Here is a 16,943-nt window from a genome sequence, read left to right on the forward strand (position 1 = left end):
CTAGCAACAGAGCAAGATTCCATCTCAAAAAAAAAAAATTGGCTTAAGGTCACATGCAACTGAATGTCATTCAAACTCATTTTTAGGACAACAGAGCCTGTGTTGCATTCACACCCAGTCTCCAACTGGCATCTCCCCATCTCCACCTCCAGAGGCAGCACAGCCTTGGAGAGTTTTCCTCAAACCCAATCAGCCCCTTTTCCTTTCTGTCCAGTGGCCCTGCTACCACCGAGGCCCTTGTCTTTCCAACTCCAGTGGTCAGATTCTGTGTGTCCAGAGAGGGTTGTGTCTTCCCTGCTGGCCCAGCTCTAGCGCCAACCTGAGAACTCTGGTGCCCTCAGTCAGGGTGCCTCCCCGGCCCCAGATCTAACCTCAGCTGTGGGAAGAGAGGGTCTCAGAGAGAAGCCACAGTGCCTAGCAGGCTTTCCTGCTAGGGGCCAGGGGCCTCTTTCACTGCAGCCTCCTTTTGTCTTTGGTCTGAGAGAGGTGAAGATGACTTGTTTTTTTTTTTTCTCGGAATAACAAACACACCTTTATTCAAGTGGAAGTACAAAAGCACATTCCTAAACCAAATGCATACATGTGATTTTTACATATTCTGCTTTTTAGGGATTACATAATCCTGTTTCAGTCACCACACGTGACTACTGGTCTCTTATACATAAGGGTATCCATGTTTGATGGGAAAAAAACACATGCATTTTTCATTTGCTTTTACATTTAGATCAATTCATTTATATATCAATTTCATTTAGATTCCTACCTTGCCTTGATGAGATCCTATTCTTGCTGATGGCAAAGAAGTAAAATATAGTGGCAGAACTATCCTAGAGGTTAGCCATAGGAGGATTATAGAGCAATATATTTTTATACATTTGTTGAGGGTCCCTAGCGAATATCATAACATCTGAACTATGAAAGCCTCAATTGCAAGTTGACAACTAGAATTTTAAATAACACTTGTCTTATTCACAAAATGTTATAAAGCTTAAGATGGAAAAATATAAAATGCTCTGACATTACCTAAAGAATCATGAACTCTTGTTAGGTATATGATGGTGGCCCTGAACTTGAGCCAACATCTGTAATCACTTTCATCAATCAAAAAAGCCATGTTCTTTTATATAGCCTATAGACTATTAAAATACAAAAATGTGATAATGAATAAACAACTATACACAAAGCCCCCACACTTCAAATACTGTCCTGATGAGGAAAGAATACTGGTGGGGGGGGGCACAAAATTCAAACATTTATCTGCAATCCTCATAGTTAAAAACCAGGAACAGACCTGCCACTCTCTTAAAATATTGTCTCTGAGATTAACATAAGAACAGCATCATCTGTAGGAAGGCTACATCTCCTTATGATGCTGACTTTGTGTTTTCTCTTTTTTTTGAGACAGTCTCACTCTGTCACCCAGGCTGAAGTGCAGTTGCACAATCTTGGCTCACTGCAACCTACACCTCCTGGATTCAAGCAATTCTCCTGCCTCAGCCTCCTGAGTAGCTGGGACTACAGGTGTGTGCCACCACACCCGGCTAATTTTTGTATTTTTAGTTAAGACAGGGTTTCACCATGTTGGCCAGGATAGCCTCGATCTCCTGACCTCATGATCCACCAGCCTCGGCCTCCCTAAGTGCTGGGTTTACAGGCATGAGCCACCACACCCAGCCTGAAGACTGAAGGGAACTTGAGGGTAGAGGAACAGGGCTGGGTAGGCCCAGCAGCAAGGCCTGTTATGCCTGGAACTCCTAATCCACATAGCCTCCCAAAGCCTGGATTCACTCCCGTGGCCCAAGCCATTTCCAGAGACTTGATGTTTGGAGCCAGTAATCCTCAAGATCTGTGCAGGCTGTTCCTTATCCCCACCCAGGCACGATGCTCTAAAGAGCAGCAGAAGCCGGGCCCCAAGCCAGGGGAAAGACAGACAGTCTGAAATGGAAAAGAGCTTTGCTCCCAGCTTGGGATGCAAACTTCGGGGCAGTCTGCACTGGTCTTGCAGTGGAAGCCAGGGTTCAAAGCCCAGCTGTGCCCATATTAGCTGTGGGCCTGTCTCTTCACCACTCTGGACCTCAGTTTCCTAATCCGTAAACTGGGGATACTACTTTCTGCTTCACTCTGGGGGATCATTAAGGAGAATCAAATGAGGCTGTCTATAAAAATGAAAGGCATATACCAGAAAGCAGGTTACAAATTGATGGTATTCTTATTACGACTCTCTTGGGTCTCTTTTGATACTAAGATTCTATGATAATTTAGAGGTAGAGAGAAGAGGAGGGAGTACTAGCAAGGGAAAGACCAAGAGAGGGAGGAGCTGAAACAAAGAATAGGACAGAGAGATGGAAAGGCAGAGAAGGGTGAATAGATGTGATGAAATGAAAAACTTAGAGAGATGGGAGAGATTTTTTTTTTTGCCCGGACTGGGCAACAAGAGTGAAACTCCATCTCAATAAATAAATAAATAAATAAGGCTGGGCGCAGTGGCTCACAGTCTCTTTCTGTCACCCAGGCTGGAGTGCAGTGGCACAATCTCAGCTCACTGTAACCTCTGCCCCCTGGGTTCAAGCGATTCTCCTGCCTCAGCCTCCCGAGTAACTGGGATTACAGGCATGCGCCACCACACCCAGCTAATTTTTATATTTTTAGTACAGACAGGGTTTCACCATCTTGGCCAGGCTGGTCTTGAACTCCTGACCTGGTGATCCACCCACCTTGGCCTCTCAAAGTGCTGGGATTACAGGCATACGCCACCTCCCCCGGCCGATGGGAGATATTTAGAAACAGATATGAAATCAAAGATTCCAGTCTAAACTCCTCCTCTCCATGCATTTATTCATTTGTTCATTCTTCAGAGGAAGGAATGAGGTAGTAGCTATCAAGCTTGACCAAGTCTCAGGGCCCACATCTACCCAACAGGCTTGCTCCTAGCAGCAGCCAAGAGCCCTCTGAGGGCAATGGACCGGAGGATGGGTTTCTGCAGTTCCTCAAGTCAGACCCCTGGGTTCTGAGTCCGAAGTCAAAGGTGGGGGTCAGCCACCTGGAATGCTGATCCCCTGCCCCTACTCCCACCCTGACCCCCACTAATGAAAGGGAGTTTCATTAGGCTCTTTCAGGCCACACTGACGTGTACCCCTCAGTACCCAGCTCCTACCCAGACAAACAAGTAAACAGGCATAGGATAGCGGAGGGAGAGAAGGCGGAGAGCCTGAAAAAGTGAAATAGTCAGGGAAACAGGTGGATGCCGGGTAGAGGCACACAGCACTCCACCCCGTCCTACTCCTCTCTTCCTGGGCCCCACCCTAATGCCTCCAGAGGATGTTACGTGGAATGTTAGAGCTAGGGAGACAGTGACAGGTTCAGGTGACCCCATTCCCCACCATATTAGAGGCATTACTGGCTTTCTCACCCCATCCCCCAGGTCAGCTTGCTGCCCCATTGCCGTCATCTATGGCTCTAGGCCTTGGTTTTCCCATCTGTAAAATGGGGAGGTGGGACTTAGTGATCTAAAAGCCAGCCCAAGGGTGGGCGTGGTGGCTCAAGCCTGTAATCCCAACACTTTGGGAGACTGAACTGGGAGGACCACTTAAGCCCAAAAGTTTGAGACCAGCCTGGGAAACATAGCAAGACGTCTTCCCTACAAAAAAAAAAAATTTTTTTTTTAATTAGCCAAGCTTGGTGGCACAAGCCTGTAGTCCCAGCTTCTCAGGAGGCTGAGGCAGGAAGATCGCTGGAGCCCAGGAGTTTGAGGCTGCAATGAGCCATGAGCATGCCACTACACTCCAGCCTGGGCAACAGAGCTGAGACTAAACAGAGGTGTCTCAGAGAAAAAGAAAGAAAAAAGGAAGTCTTCTCTTCCCTCTACCTCCTTACAATTCCTTCCAGATATTCTCAATGCGTGTATATATGTAATTTTATTTACCCAAATAGAATTATGCTCCACACAGTATTTCCTTCACTTTTTTTTTTTTTTTTTTTTTTGAGATGAAGTCTCACTCTGTGGCCCAGGCTGGAGTTCAGTGGCATGATCTCAGCTCACTGCAACCCCTGCCTCCCAGGTTCAAGCAATTCTCCTGCCTCAGCCTCCCGAGTAGCTGGGATTACAGGCATGCACCACCACGCCCAGCCCAAATTTTTGTATTTTTTAGTAGAGATGGGGTTTCACCATATTGGACAGGCTGGTCTCAAACTCCTGACTTCATGATCCACCCACCTTGGCCTTCCAAAGTGCTGGGATTACAGGCATGAGCCACCGTGCCCGGCCAGGGTGTGAACATTTTTAAATTTCTGATGGATAGAGAACTTCTGTGCAGATTTAGGGATTACTAATCTCTCATCCTGAGCTTCTCCCCTCTGTAACCTCGCTTGCTCTCCTCCCAACTTTGTCCACATTTATTTGCCAGGGGCCACCCAGAGGCTGGGCTCTATGGAACATTTTGGGTTTTCCTGGCCTCCTCTAACTAAAGGCTGGTATCCCTGGTAAAAAAATAAATAAATAAACTGACCAGAACCTGCCAGTTGTCAGCCTCAAGGTAAACAGAGCTTCTTGGCCTAGCCCTAACCACCTGAGTACTCTGGCGTTGGCCCAGCCTCATCCAGAAATTCCCAGTGGGCTCCAGCCTAGCCAGCTCCAAACCCCAAATCCAAAGCCACACTTTTAGTCCAGCCTCCTTCTGCTGGGAGAGCCTGCAAAAGAGAAGAAATGCTGCTTTTTCTAGGGGAGCTTCCAGATCCATGAAGGGGACACAGTACATCCAGGATCCTCTCTCCCCTCTCCAAAGAGCAGAAAGAAGGGAAGCACACAACACCCAGGAGAAAACAACCAAAGAATACTTATCAAAGGAACTCATCCGCATATGCAAATATACACTGAACGACTTGAGGAGGTTCAATTTAAAAGACTGTCAGAGAAGACTCCCTAGAGAGGAGAATTTTGAACTGCTTTTGGAGAAGGAATTTGTGGGACGAGCATGGAAGGAAGATCCTGGAAAGGAGCAGAGGTAGTCATTGCTGACATGTCTCGAGCACTTATTACTTGCCAGGCAATGAATGCACTAAAAAAAATTTATTTTTGTTTATTTATTTATTTTAGCTGGAGTTTCGCTCTTGTTGCCCAAGCTGGAGTACAATAGTGCAATGTCGGCTCACTGCAACCTCTGCCTCCCAGGTTCAAGCGATTCTCCTGTTTCAGCTTCCCAAGTAGCTGAGATTACAGGCACGCACCACCACATCCGGCTAAATTTTTTGTATTTTTAGTAGAAACGAGGTTTCACCATGTTAGCCAGGCTGGTCTTAAACTCCTGATCTCAGGTGATCTGCCTGCCTCGGCAACCCAAAGTACTGGGATTACAGACCTGAGCCACAGCGCCCGTCAGAAGTTCGAGACCAGCCTGGCCAACATGGTGGAACCCCCACTCTACTAACAATACAAAAAAATTAGCCTGAGGTGGTGGCACTCTCCTATAAATCCAGCTACTCTGGAGGCTGAGGCAGGGGAATCACTTGAACCCGGGAGGTGAATTTTGCAGCGAGCCGACATCGCGCCATTGCACTCCAGCCTGGGTGACAGAGTGAGACTCCATCTCAAAACAAACAAACCTTCAGTCTTAGGCATTTCCTTGTCAAATCGGAACAGCTGTTCTAAACCGCAGCGTTCTTGGAGGTGTGCAAAAGTAACCAGTCAGAGGGCATCTGGCCAGCTGGCTGCCGAAAAGGTTTCAGCCCCAGACAGCCCGAGCCCACCCTCAGCTCAATAGGCCATAACCACAAGTTATTCCTTTAAATTTGCCAGTTGCAGTCCAGAGCTGCTCTACTGGGAACCTGAATGCTGCCCTCCATTCTGCATCCTTCCATTATATGGGAACCCCAAACCACAACTATAGCACTTTTACTTCTTTAAATTATTTTTATTCTATTTTTATTTATGTATTTATCTCTCGAGACGGTTTCAGTCTGTCACTCAGGCTGGAGTGCAGTGGAGCAATCACGATTCGCTGCAGCTCGATCTCTGGGGCTCAAGCGATCCGCCCTCCTCAGCCTCCAGAACTGCGGTTAGCGGCTATTTTTTTTTTTTCTTTTTGGGTAGAGATGGGGTTTTGCTATGTTGCCCAGGCTGGTCTCCAACTCCAAGGCTCCAGTGATCCACCCACCTCGGCCTCCCAAAGTGCTGGCATTACAGGCATGAGCCACAGCGCCTTTATTTCTTTGAGAGGAGAGGGGGCGGGGTTCAGGCACACGCCAGAACCTGTTCGCTTCAACCAAGCAGCCAGGCGGCCTGTCTGTAAAGCCGGCACTGAGTTTCCTCAGGAAAACGAAACTAAGGCTCCCATTCCCCTCCCTAGCAATCTTAGAACAGAGAACAGTTTTTAGATTTCAGAAATCTTAAATAGACTGTCAGCTCCTGGAGAATAAATACGCTTTGCTTTTCACCTGGACACTTTTGCCTCAGGAAACCCCTTCCCGCTTCCAAGGCCCGGCTCGCCGAGATTTCCACCAGAGAAAACAAACAAACCCTCATTATTAGCCAGATTCCCTGTCAGTCTCTCCGCTACGACGCCGAGTGGTGCATTTTGAAATCTCTCTCTAGTCCCGCCTCCCTTACTTGATTGGTTTATTCGAACAAACACCTGACCAACTCAGCCGTTGATAGGTGGATATAAAAGACCAGCTACGATTGGTGGTTCTAGACAGAGACTGCGAGATCGAGTCAGGGATTGGCTTGTCTGCTTTGGGCGGGCTAAAGGAAGGTTCGAGTGAGCTCTCCTAACCGACGGGCAGCGGTCTGAGGAGAGGCGGCTTGGTCTGAGGTCGTTTCGTGGGTCCTGCCGGTTTAGTCGCTTTCAGGGGTCTCGAGCCCCTTCACGACCGTCATCATGGAAGTGTCACCTTTGCAGGTACGGCTCGTGGGAGGGACTGGCGGTGGTGTGCCTCAGCTCGGCCCGGGCATCTCTCTGGCCGCCCGTGACGGTTGAAGCTCTGGGGCTGCTGTCCGGCCGGCGACCCGCTTGGGAGCCCATATTCTCCACCTCCCGGTTCCGGGGTGATCGTGGAGAGGCGGAAGCCCTTTACGGTGCTAGCAGTGAAGTGTGTCGGCTAAACCGGCTTCCAGGGTGCGTTGCTTTGTTGCCTGTGTCTAGGGGCCGCATTCCGGTGTCCCGCAGTGGATCCGTGCTACAGCGCCCCGGGCGCGATGTTACTGAGTCGCGTGTACCGATGCCTTCCCCTCCTGCCCGCTGCTTGAAAACGGCCTTGAATGTCTCCGATCTTGGAAAGGGCAGAGCCTAGCACAGTGTTCCCCAGAGCAGCTGGCCGGCCTCCAAAAGCGCCCCTATCCTGAGCTCAGAACCTTCGTGTGGCCGAGGGATTGAACTGATAGCCGCCCAAGCTGCTGCTGCCGAGCTAGACTCTGCCGTGTGCTTGGGACACCGTAAATAGTTTATAATAATAGGCACTCGGTAAATAATGCGTGCAGGAGCTGAAAGAGGTGGGTGTATTTTTTCGGTGACATCTACCACATTGCTCAAGAGAAGAGGTTTTCAGACAGACCGACCCACTTGGTGAGATAACATGTGTGTTTAACCTGACACCTGGGGACTTGGCTGCAGCTAATTTAAATTGTCCTCTTTGTACTAAACTGTCAACTCCACCGCTACCTACTAATAGATTCCAACATGTGTTGACATTTCGTTCCTGGTTTTAGGCAGACTTACGATTAAAAATCCCCTTCTCTCTCTCTCTCTCTCTCTCTCTCTCTCTCTCTCTCTCTCTCTCTCTCTCTCTCTCTCTCTCTCTTTTTAATTGCTAGCCCGTAAATGAAAATATGCAAGTCAACAAAATAAAGAAAAATGAAGATGCTAAGAAAAGACTGTCTATTGAGAGAATCTATCAAAAGAAAACACAGTTGGAGCATATTTTGCTCCGCCCGGACACTTACATTGGCTCTGTGGAATTAGTGACCCAGGTAAAATCAAGCTTATCAAAGGCAATCACCGAGCAGTTGAAATGGATACTCTCCCAGCTGACCTTTCTGTACTTCTCATGTACTGAGTGTCACCGGAACTGGCCTCAGTATGGTAATAGTTAATACAGAAGACTTTACGGTAATCATGACAATAAATATAGAGTAAAAATAACAGTATTTCTTTGCCTTATTTCTAGCAAATGTGGGTTTACGATGAAGATATTGGCATTAACTATAGGGAAGTCACTTTTGTTCCTGGTTTGTACAAAATCTTTGATGAGATTCTAGGTGAGTAAATCCTTTAATATAAAGATCTGTTAGTCAAATCTTTCCTAAGAAGTATCATTTCAAATAAAAATCAAAAAAAGGCCAGGCCACGGTGGCTCATGCCTGTAATCCCAGCACTTTGGGAGGCCGAGGTGGGCAGATCACGAGGTCAGGAGTTCAAGACAAGACTGGTAAACATAGTGAAACCCAGTCTCTACTAAAAAATACAAAAATTAGCTAGGCATGGTGGCTCCGGCCTGTAATCCCAGCTACTTGGGAGGCTGAGGTAGGAGAATTGCTTGAACCGGACCTGGGAGCCAAGATTGCGCCACTGCACTCCAGCCTGGGCTACAAAGTGAGACTCCATCTCAAAAAAAAAAAAAAAATCAAAAAAAGATAAAAGTTTAAAAAAAAAAAAAAATATATATATGATTTCTACCAAGCCTGCTGTAGCCAGGGCTCCTGTCATTTCAATTAGTTAACAAAGGTGAGATGGTTTCCTGGAGCCCAGGAAGTTGAGCTTTCTCCTGGAAACAGTACTATGAACAAAAATTACTAAATTAACAGCTTATTAATGCCACTCTTGTACTGTTGGGAACTTTTTTTCTATATCTTAGAGTTATAGAATGTTTTTTAAAACACTAATTTCTTGCTAATGTGTATTTTATTTTCTTACAGTTAATGCTGCGGACAACAAACAAAGGGACCCAAAAATGTCTTGTATTAGAGTCACAGTCGATCCGTACGTCTTTTGATTAGCTTTTGTTTGTTATGTAGCTCATTGTTATTTTAGTTGCATGTATTTTGATTACTGGTGAAGTTGTCTTTTTTTAAACAGAAGTTCACAAAAGTACACACAAGCAGAATGCTAAAATGAAAAACCTATGGATACCCACCACTTAGATCCAACAGTTGTCAACATTTTTCTACATTTTGTCCATGTTTTTAATTAGTTTATTTATTTAGTTAGTTTGTTTGTTTACTTTTGTTTTACTTTTTTCTTAATTTTTTTTTTAGAGGGTCTCCCTTTGTTGCCTGGCCTCAAGCAATCCTCCAGTGTTGGCATTATGGGTGTGTGCCATGGCAGCTGGGCTATTTTCTCGGATCATTTCAAAATAAATTACAGGCATTATGACACCTAATCCCTAAATATTTGAGCAAGCATCTTCAGTAGTTGCTTTAAGTATTCTGGCATCTGGAGTTTTTTTTCTCATGATGCTATTCAAACAGTAAACCAGTAGGTGGTGGTAGATAATAATTTGATCTAACATTTCTGGGTGTCCCTTTATGAGCAATCAGGGTGCTTATTTTGCTTTTTTGTTGTTGTTGATGTTAGTCTGATTAATTATGACAAAGTATACGTGGATTTTCCTAAGAACTCAATGTCATAGTCTTTAAAAACCGTTGAGCTAGTTTTAATTAGTTTTTTATAGATAATAAGTACTTTCTGGAATAAGAACCATAATGTATATCTAGTTATAACTAAAATATATTACCATCCAAGAATTAACTTAAAATAACTGAAATAAATAAGTCCAAACAAGTTTTCAGCATTTTATTTCAGAGCAAGGCAGTTTATGATTGATACTGTTTTTCTATTTTATGTTTGTTTTGCAATGTACTTTGTCGAGTGGGAACAAGAGATGTATAGATGATCCTCTTAAAAGGGGTATAATAGGCATGGTAGCTCAGTCATAATCCCAGCACCTTGGAAGACCAAGGATCAGTCTAGCCCAGGAGTCGTTTGAGAACAGCCTGGGCAACATAGTGAGACCCTCATATCTACAAAAAATTTAAAAATTAGCCAAGTGTGGTGGTGCATGCAGCTATTTGGGAGGCTAAAATGAGAGGATTGCTTGAGCCCAGGAGATCAAGGCTGCAGTAAGCTGTGATCCTGTCATTGCACTCCAGTGAGTGACAGAGCAAGATGCTGTCTCAAAAACGGAGTAGGAGTGGTATATAATAATGTTTCCAGATTGTCCTTTTCTTTCCCTTGGGCATAAATCATTTCCTTTTGTTTATCCTAACATTTTAAAATTTTATATTTTTTCAACATTATCAGTGTCTACACAGGTGTTGGAAAAATTTTTTTTTCCTCTTGACTCCTATTTCAGGAATGTCAGGAACTAAGCATGGTGGGAAATGTAGTTCATGCTGAATTTCAGAAGGTATATATGAAAAGAGTCAAAGAAATTGAGGGTTGGGTGTGGTGGCTCACATCTATAATCCCAATGATTTGAGCAATTCTCCTGCATTAGCCTCCCTAGTAGCTGGAATTAGGTGCACATGACTGGCTAATTTTTGTGTTTTTAGTAGAGACAGAGTTATACCATGTTGGCCAGAATTTCTGGCCTCAAGTGATCCACCTTCCTCAGCCTCCCAAAGTGCTGGGATTACAGGCGTAAGCCACTACTGCGCCCAGCCTGAATATACATATTTTAGAAATAATTGTATTTAAATATTTTTAAATGTTGAGCATTCATTTAATGTGTTGTACAATACAATTTTCAATCTTGTTTTCTTAGGGAAAACAATTTAATTAGTATATGGAATAATGGAAAAGGTATTCCTGTTGTTGAACATAAAGTTGAAAAGATGTATGTCCCAGCTCTCATATTTGGACAGCTCCTAACTTCTAGTAACTATGATGATGATGAAAAAAAAGTGACAGGTAGAGTATTGAGGGGAAATAACATATTTGTTGCTAAAAATATATATATTTTAAGTAACTATCTGTGGCATGAGGGTTAAAAATATGGAAATAAATCTCTATAATTGAATACCTCTGCCAGTGATTAGGAAATAAAGCTGTCAATGAGATAATAACAATAAAATAGTGTTTCATATTTATTTGCCCAGGTGGTCGAAATGGCTATGGAGCCAAATTGTGTAACATATTCAGTACCAAATTTACTGTGGAAACAGCCTGTAGAGAATACAAGAAAATGTTCAAACAGGCAAGTAAATAGGTGTCTTTTACCTTAATGATAAATGGTAGTACTATAGCCATTTATAATGGCATTAATGGCTGGTTTAATTTAACATAATTTATAAGCATGGAAAATTATTCATAGGCATATATTAGGTTATTAGGACTCATAAATTTATGTTATTTACTAGTTGTGAGATGACTTGAATTTTTCATCTTTCCTATTCTTTACTTCCATAGACATGGATGGATAATATGGGGAGAGCTGGTGAGATGGAACTCAAGCCCTTTAGTGGAGAAGATTATACATGTATCACCTTTCAGCCTGATTTGTCTAAGTTTAAAATGAAAAGCCTAGACAAAGATATTGTTGCACTAATGGTCAGAAGAGCATATGATATTGCTGGATCCACCAAAGATGTCAAAGTCTTTCTTAATGGAAATAAACTGCCAGTGAGTATTTTCCTGGATATTAAGGATAATAAGGGACTTTGTAATCATTGTCAAGTACAAAGTTGATTTTCGCCCCCCCCATATATTTTGTATGTGTGTGTGTGTGGTGTGTGTGTGACGGAGTCTCGCAATGTTGCTTAGGCTGGAATGCAGTGGTGCAATCTCGGCTCACTTCAACCTCTGCCTCCCAGATCCAAGCGATTCTCCTGCCTTAGCCTCCCCAGTAGCTGGGATTACAGGCACCCACCACCATACCTGGCTAATTTTTGTATTTTTAGTAGAGACGGGGTTTCACCATGTTGGCCAGGCTGGTTTTGAACTCCTGACCTCAGGTGATTGAACCATCTCAGCCTCCCAAAGTGCTGGGATTACAGGCATGAGCCACTGTGCCTGGCCCATCCCGTATATATTTTTTACCACTTCTCACATATGTTTCTGAAAAGAGAATGTTACTCCACATTTTCTTTTTCTTCTTTTCGACGGAGTCTTGCTCTGTCACCCAGGCTGGAGTGCAGTGGCTCGACCTCGAATGGCTGCAACCTCCACCTCCCAGGTTTAAGCAACTCTCTTGCCTCAGCCTCTCGAGAAGCTGGAATTACACGCACCCACCACCTTGCCTGGCTAATTTTTGTATTTTTAGTAGAGATGGGGTTTCACCATGTTGGCCAGACTGGTTTCGAACTCCTGACCTCAGGTGATCTACCCTCCTCATCCTCCCAAAATGCTGGGGTTACAGGGATGAGCTACCTCACCCAGCCGGTATGCCACGTTTTTTAATCAGCTCATTTTAAATTTACTGAAGGAATTTCTTTCTCAAAGAAACACCTAAAATGCTTTCATGTCCTTTATTTATTTATTTTACCTTTTTTTTTTCTTTTCTTGATAGTCTCTTGCTCTATCACCCAGGCAGGAATACAGCGATGCAATCACAGCTCACTACAGCCTCCACCTCCCAGGCTCAAGCAATCATCCACTTCAGCTTCTGGAGTAGCTGGAAATACAGGCAGCACCACCATGCCCAGTTAATTTTTTTATTTTTTTAATAGAGATGGGGATCTCACTGTGTTGCCCAGGCTGGTCTTGAACTCCTGGGCTCAAGTGAGCCACCCACCTTGGCCTGTCTTTCTTTAATGATCATTCTCTTAAGCCTGTCAGTGAACATCATTCATTGCATTGGTTTTGAAAAGTCCTCATAGTCTGTCATTCAACCTATTTTTTAAATCTAATGCTATCTCCGGATATTTTTAATAGCTTTTTTAATACTATTATCCTTTAATTCTTATACAGGTAAAAGGATTTCGTAGTTATGTGGACATGTATTTGAAGGACAAGTTGGATGAAACTGGTAACCCACTGAAAGTAATACATGAACAAGTAAACCACAGGTGGGAAGTATGTTTAACAATGAGTGAAAAAGGCTTTCAGCAAATTAGCTTTGTCAACAGCATTGCTACTTCCAAGGTAATTTTATTCTTGAATTATTAATCATGATTTATGTTTACATATAGGTGTTCTTACTGTTTTTAATATATAAAGTGGACTTGAATATTGGGCTAGCTTGGTATAAAGGAGGCTAAATTCGTTTTATTTTTTTTTGATGTTTGATTATTAAAATTTTGAGGATACTGAGTTTTACAGTTTGGTGTTTTTCCTTATTAGGGTGGCAGACATGTTGATTATGTAGCTGATCAGATTGTGACTAAACTTGTTGATGTGGTAAAGAAGAAGAACAAGGGTGGTGTTGCAGTAAAAGCACATCAGGTATGTGCTTTTGGCAGTTTTCTTTTTCTAAAGTCAAGGGAGAAAAAAAAGGCTATGAATAAAGCATGAATACATTTTTAGTAACTTAATATCAACTTCTATTGCAGGTGAAAAATCACATGTGGATATTTGTAAATGCCTTAATTGAAAACCCAACCTTTGACTCTCAGACAAAAGAAAACATGACTTTACAACCCAAGAGCTTTGGATCAACATGCCATTTAAGTGAAAAATTTATCAAAGCTGTGAGTACTTAGAGGGAAATAAAAATAAAAGCACCTGACTTTATTTTCCATTGTGCTTCTCAACTCTGCAGAAACAAAGAGTCTTCCCACAGTGCACTTCTCTGAGTCTTCCAGTCTGAAAAGGAAGTAAACAATGGTTTTTTTAATCTGATTTTACTAAGGACTTAATTACTGTCTATATTTCAGTATTTCCCAATTACATATCACCGTTAAGCTTAGATCACTTTTGAATTAATCTAGCTGCTAAACACCCTCACTTTAAATGCCTGAGATTTGCCCTCAGTCAACACATCCAAAACTGAATTCATTAACTCCATAGTCACTGACTTGCCAGTACAGGCAGCTCCCCACCCTCCAATAAAGAAACAACTTCCTATCTTAGTAGAAAGCCCCAACCAACCTCTAGGTGTATAAACAAGAAAACTGGGAGCCTTCTCTTTATCCAGTCAATAACAATCATCTCTGAGGCTGCAGTAGCTTCTCACCATTATCTCTTTTTTGGTTTACTATAATAGGTTCTTAACCTTCCTACTGGTTAAGTCCTTTTCTTGCAATGCTTTTGAATGACCTTTTTGTGTTCAATAAAGCACACATTTCTGTCTTCACTCTTAATTTGAAATCTTTCAATGACTCACTCAGGAAAAGTCCAAATTCCATAATTTGGCCAACAAGAAAGATCTGCTTTAATCTAATTACATTTACTTCTCCAACTCATCTAAGTGCCACTTTTTCCTATATTGTCCTGTTGCTTTTTAAATTTCTGAAAAGCATAGTGCTCTTCCCCTCCCTAGAGTTTATTCACATGCTAATCCCTCTGCCTGAAATACATCCTTTTCACCTAGCTGACTACTTTAGATCTTGTCCATTCCTCAGGAAAGCCTTTACTTTTTACCCTTTTCCCAGCTAAATTGGTCCCAAAATGATATTGATCATACTTTATTGTCATGTAGCAAACTTTTTGTTACCCATAACACTTACACTGTAACTTATTTTATTTCTTTTTTTTAGGCAGAGTCTCGCTCTGTCACCCAGGCTGGAATGCAGTGGCAGTGATCTCAGCTGACTGCAACCTCCACCTCCTGGGTTCAGGTGATTCTCCTGCCTCAGCCTCCCGAGTAGCTGAGATTACAGGCACGCACCACCATGCCCAGCTAATTTTTTGTATTTTTAGTAAAGATCGAGTTTCACCATGTTGGTCAGGCTGGTCTGAAACTCCTGACCTCGTGATCTGCCCGCCTTGGCCTCCTGAAGTGCTGGGATTACAGGTGATCCACATTGCACAGCTTATTTTTATTTTTATTAAGGTTCATTTGTATTCTACGTTTCTGATAGAACCCTTCTTCCCTAATATGAATCTTCTCATTTTCAGGCAATTGGCTGTGGTATTGTAGAAAGCATACTAAACTGGGTGAAGTTTAAGGCCCAAGTCCAGTTAAACAAGAAGTGTTCAGCTGTAAAACATAACAGAATCAAGGGAATTCCCAAACTTGATGATGCCAATGATGCAGGTATGTATTTAATAATACTTCCAAACTTTAAGTCTTAACAGTTGTTATTCGTTAACAGTATTATACCATGGATATTTATTTTTCCCTTGGCAGAATAACTATATTCAACAGAATAACTTTGTTAAAAATCAACCTGTGGCCGGGCGTGGTGGCTCACACCTATAATCCCAGCATTTTGGGAGGCCGAGGCAGGTGTATCACAAGGTCAAGAGATCAAGACCATCCTGGCCAACATGGTGAAACCCTGTCTCTACTAAAATACAAAAATTAGCTGGGCATGGTGGCATGGTCCTGAAGTCCCAGCTGCTAGGGAGGCTGAGGCAGGAGAATTGCTTGAACCCGGGAGGTAGAGGTTATAGTGATTCGAGATCGAGCCACTGCACTCCACCCTGGCACCTGGCAACAAAGTGAGACTCTGTCTAAAAAAAATAACAACCTGTTTCCTATTATGGAACATTTAGGCCATTTTTAATTTTAGCTTGTTATAAATAATATTGAGGTTATTATTTTGGAGTATAAAACAAGAATGTTTACATTATGATCTATTACCTAACAAATAAATTTACTTGTTATATATTGTAAATTATTTGTGTTTTATCACAAGGCTATAAACAGTATGTTCAAATTAGTATATTTGAGGTTGAACTAAATGTGCTAATATTAACTTGTGTATTTTTATTTTAGGGGGTCGAAACTCCACTGAGTGTACGCTTATCCTGACTGAGGGAGACTCAGCAAAAACTTTGGCTGTTTCAGGCCTTGGTGTGGTTGGGAGAGACAGATATGGGGTTTTCCCTCTTAGAGGAAAAATACTCAATGTTCGAGAAGCTTCTCATAAGCAGGTAGAATATAAAACTATCTAAATCTAGTTTATAATGGAAGACTTTATGCTTATATTTTCCCTCATTGGGCTTTTGAAAGATATTTTGTGACTCAAAATAATCACACAATTTGTGATTATTTTGAGACATTGGGTACATTGTAGCCTATCTTTTTTAACACCACATGCAGGTAGTGTTTTATTCTTTGAAGACTGCTATTGCACTATGTCAATCTGAAAGATAAAGTTCAAAATAGTTTTTAAAGGATGTTAAAACATATGTAATGACTGTCCACTGTACAAAATCTTGATCTTAGAACTTATGATACATCCAGTTGGCAGTAGCACCAAGGTTTTCCAAATAGCCAGTCATCATTTTTCTCTTGTATGCATAGACTTCTTCTGATTAGCTGCCTTCTGCTTTTGTTGCATGATCTCAGAATCCCTCTGCGTTCTCTGAGAGGTAGTCAAGCTATCCTCTTTTCTTTTTCCCTTGATAATTTCCTGGGTTTTCTTCATGTTTTTGTGACGGACAAGTTCTCGTTGATTTCCACATGCCATGCCACTCACCGACGAATCCTAGAAGAGTGACTTGGAAAAGCAACGACACCCTGGCAGGCTGGGCTGCTGTCACCACTGTCGACCAGGAAGACTGAGCCTGTGTGGGCCCTCCGCCCACCGGCACCTCCGCTTTGCTCCGTCAGTGGCTTTGTAGCCTATTTTAACAGACCTTTCTGACTTAGTATATAAGCTAATAATAGCTCAAAATACTGGAGCTCAAGAAAATCCAAGCAACATATACTATTATATTTCTTTGTTCTTTTCAAATGTATAAACAAGACGTTACTTTTTTTGGTATATATGTCCATTTCAGATTATGGAAAATGCTGAGATTAACAATATAATCAAGATTGTGGGTCTTCAGTACAAGAAAAACTATGAAGATGAAGATTCATTGAAGACTCTTCGTTATGGGAAGATAATGATTATGACAGATCAG

The 16,943-nt window shown here is 42.6% G+C and overlaps 1 protein-coding gene and 1 pseudogene across 2 annotated transcripts in view; one reads left to right on the top strand and one right to left on the bottom strand.

Moving 5' to 3' along the window:
• The first annotated feature begins 6,744 nt into the window (after positions 1-6,744).
• The window catches only part of TOP2A (DNA topoisomerase II alpha), a 30,468-nt gene continuing 20,269 nt past the window's right edge, over positions 6,745-16,943 (top strand). The window contains exons 1-14 of one of the 2 annotated variants that reach the window (XM_078373648.1): positions 6,745-6,893; positions 7,137-7,556; positions 7,805-7,960; positions 8,158-8,248; positions 8,906-8,969; positions 10,753-10,898; positions 11,087-11,184; positions 11,397-11,609; positions 12,897-13,070; positions 13,269-13,370; positions 13,478-13,615; positions 14,985-15,123; positions 15,808-15,965; positions 16,818-16,943. In XM_078373648.1, the coding sequence (XP_078229774.1) occupies positions 7,820-7,960; positions 8,158-8,248; positions 8,906-8,969; positions 10,753-10,898; positions 11,087-11,184; positions 11,397-11,609; positions 12,897-13,070; positions 13,269-13,370; positions 13,478-13,615; positions 14,985-15,123; positions 15,808-15,965; positions 16,818-16,943 (1,590 nt within the window). In that variant the 5' untranslated portion in view covers positions 6,745-6,893; positions 7,137-7,556; positions 7,805-7,819. The remainder of the gene's footprint in view (positions 6,894-7,136; positions 7,557-7,804; positions 7,961-8,157; positions 8,249-8,905; positions 8,970-10,752; positions 10,899-11,086; positions 11,185-11,396; positions 11,610-12,896; positions 13,071-13,268; positions 13,371-13,477; positions 13,616-14,984; positions 15,124-15,807; positions 15,966-16,817) is intronic. The other variant, XM_002748560.5, reaches the window with a different exon arrangement.
• Positions 16,269-16,627, bottom strand: LOC100412130 (small EDRK-rich factor 1 pseudogene; annotated as a pseudogene).

The sequence above is a fragment of the Callithrix jacchus genome, chromosome 5 (assembly GCF_049354715.1).
Source record: "Callithrix jacchus isolate 240 chromosome 5, calJac240_pri, whole genome shotgun sequence".
Taxonomy (NCBI): Eukaryota; Metazoa; Chordata; class Mammalia; order Primates; family Cebidae; genus Callithrix; species Callithrix jacchus.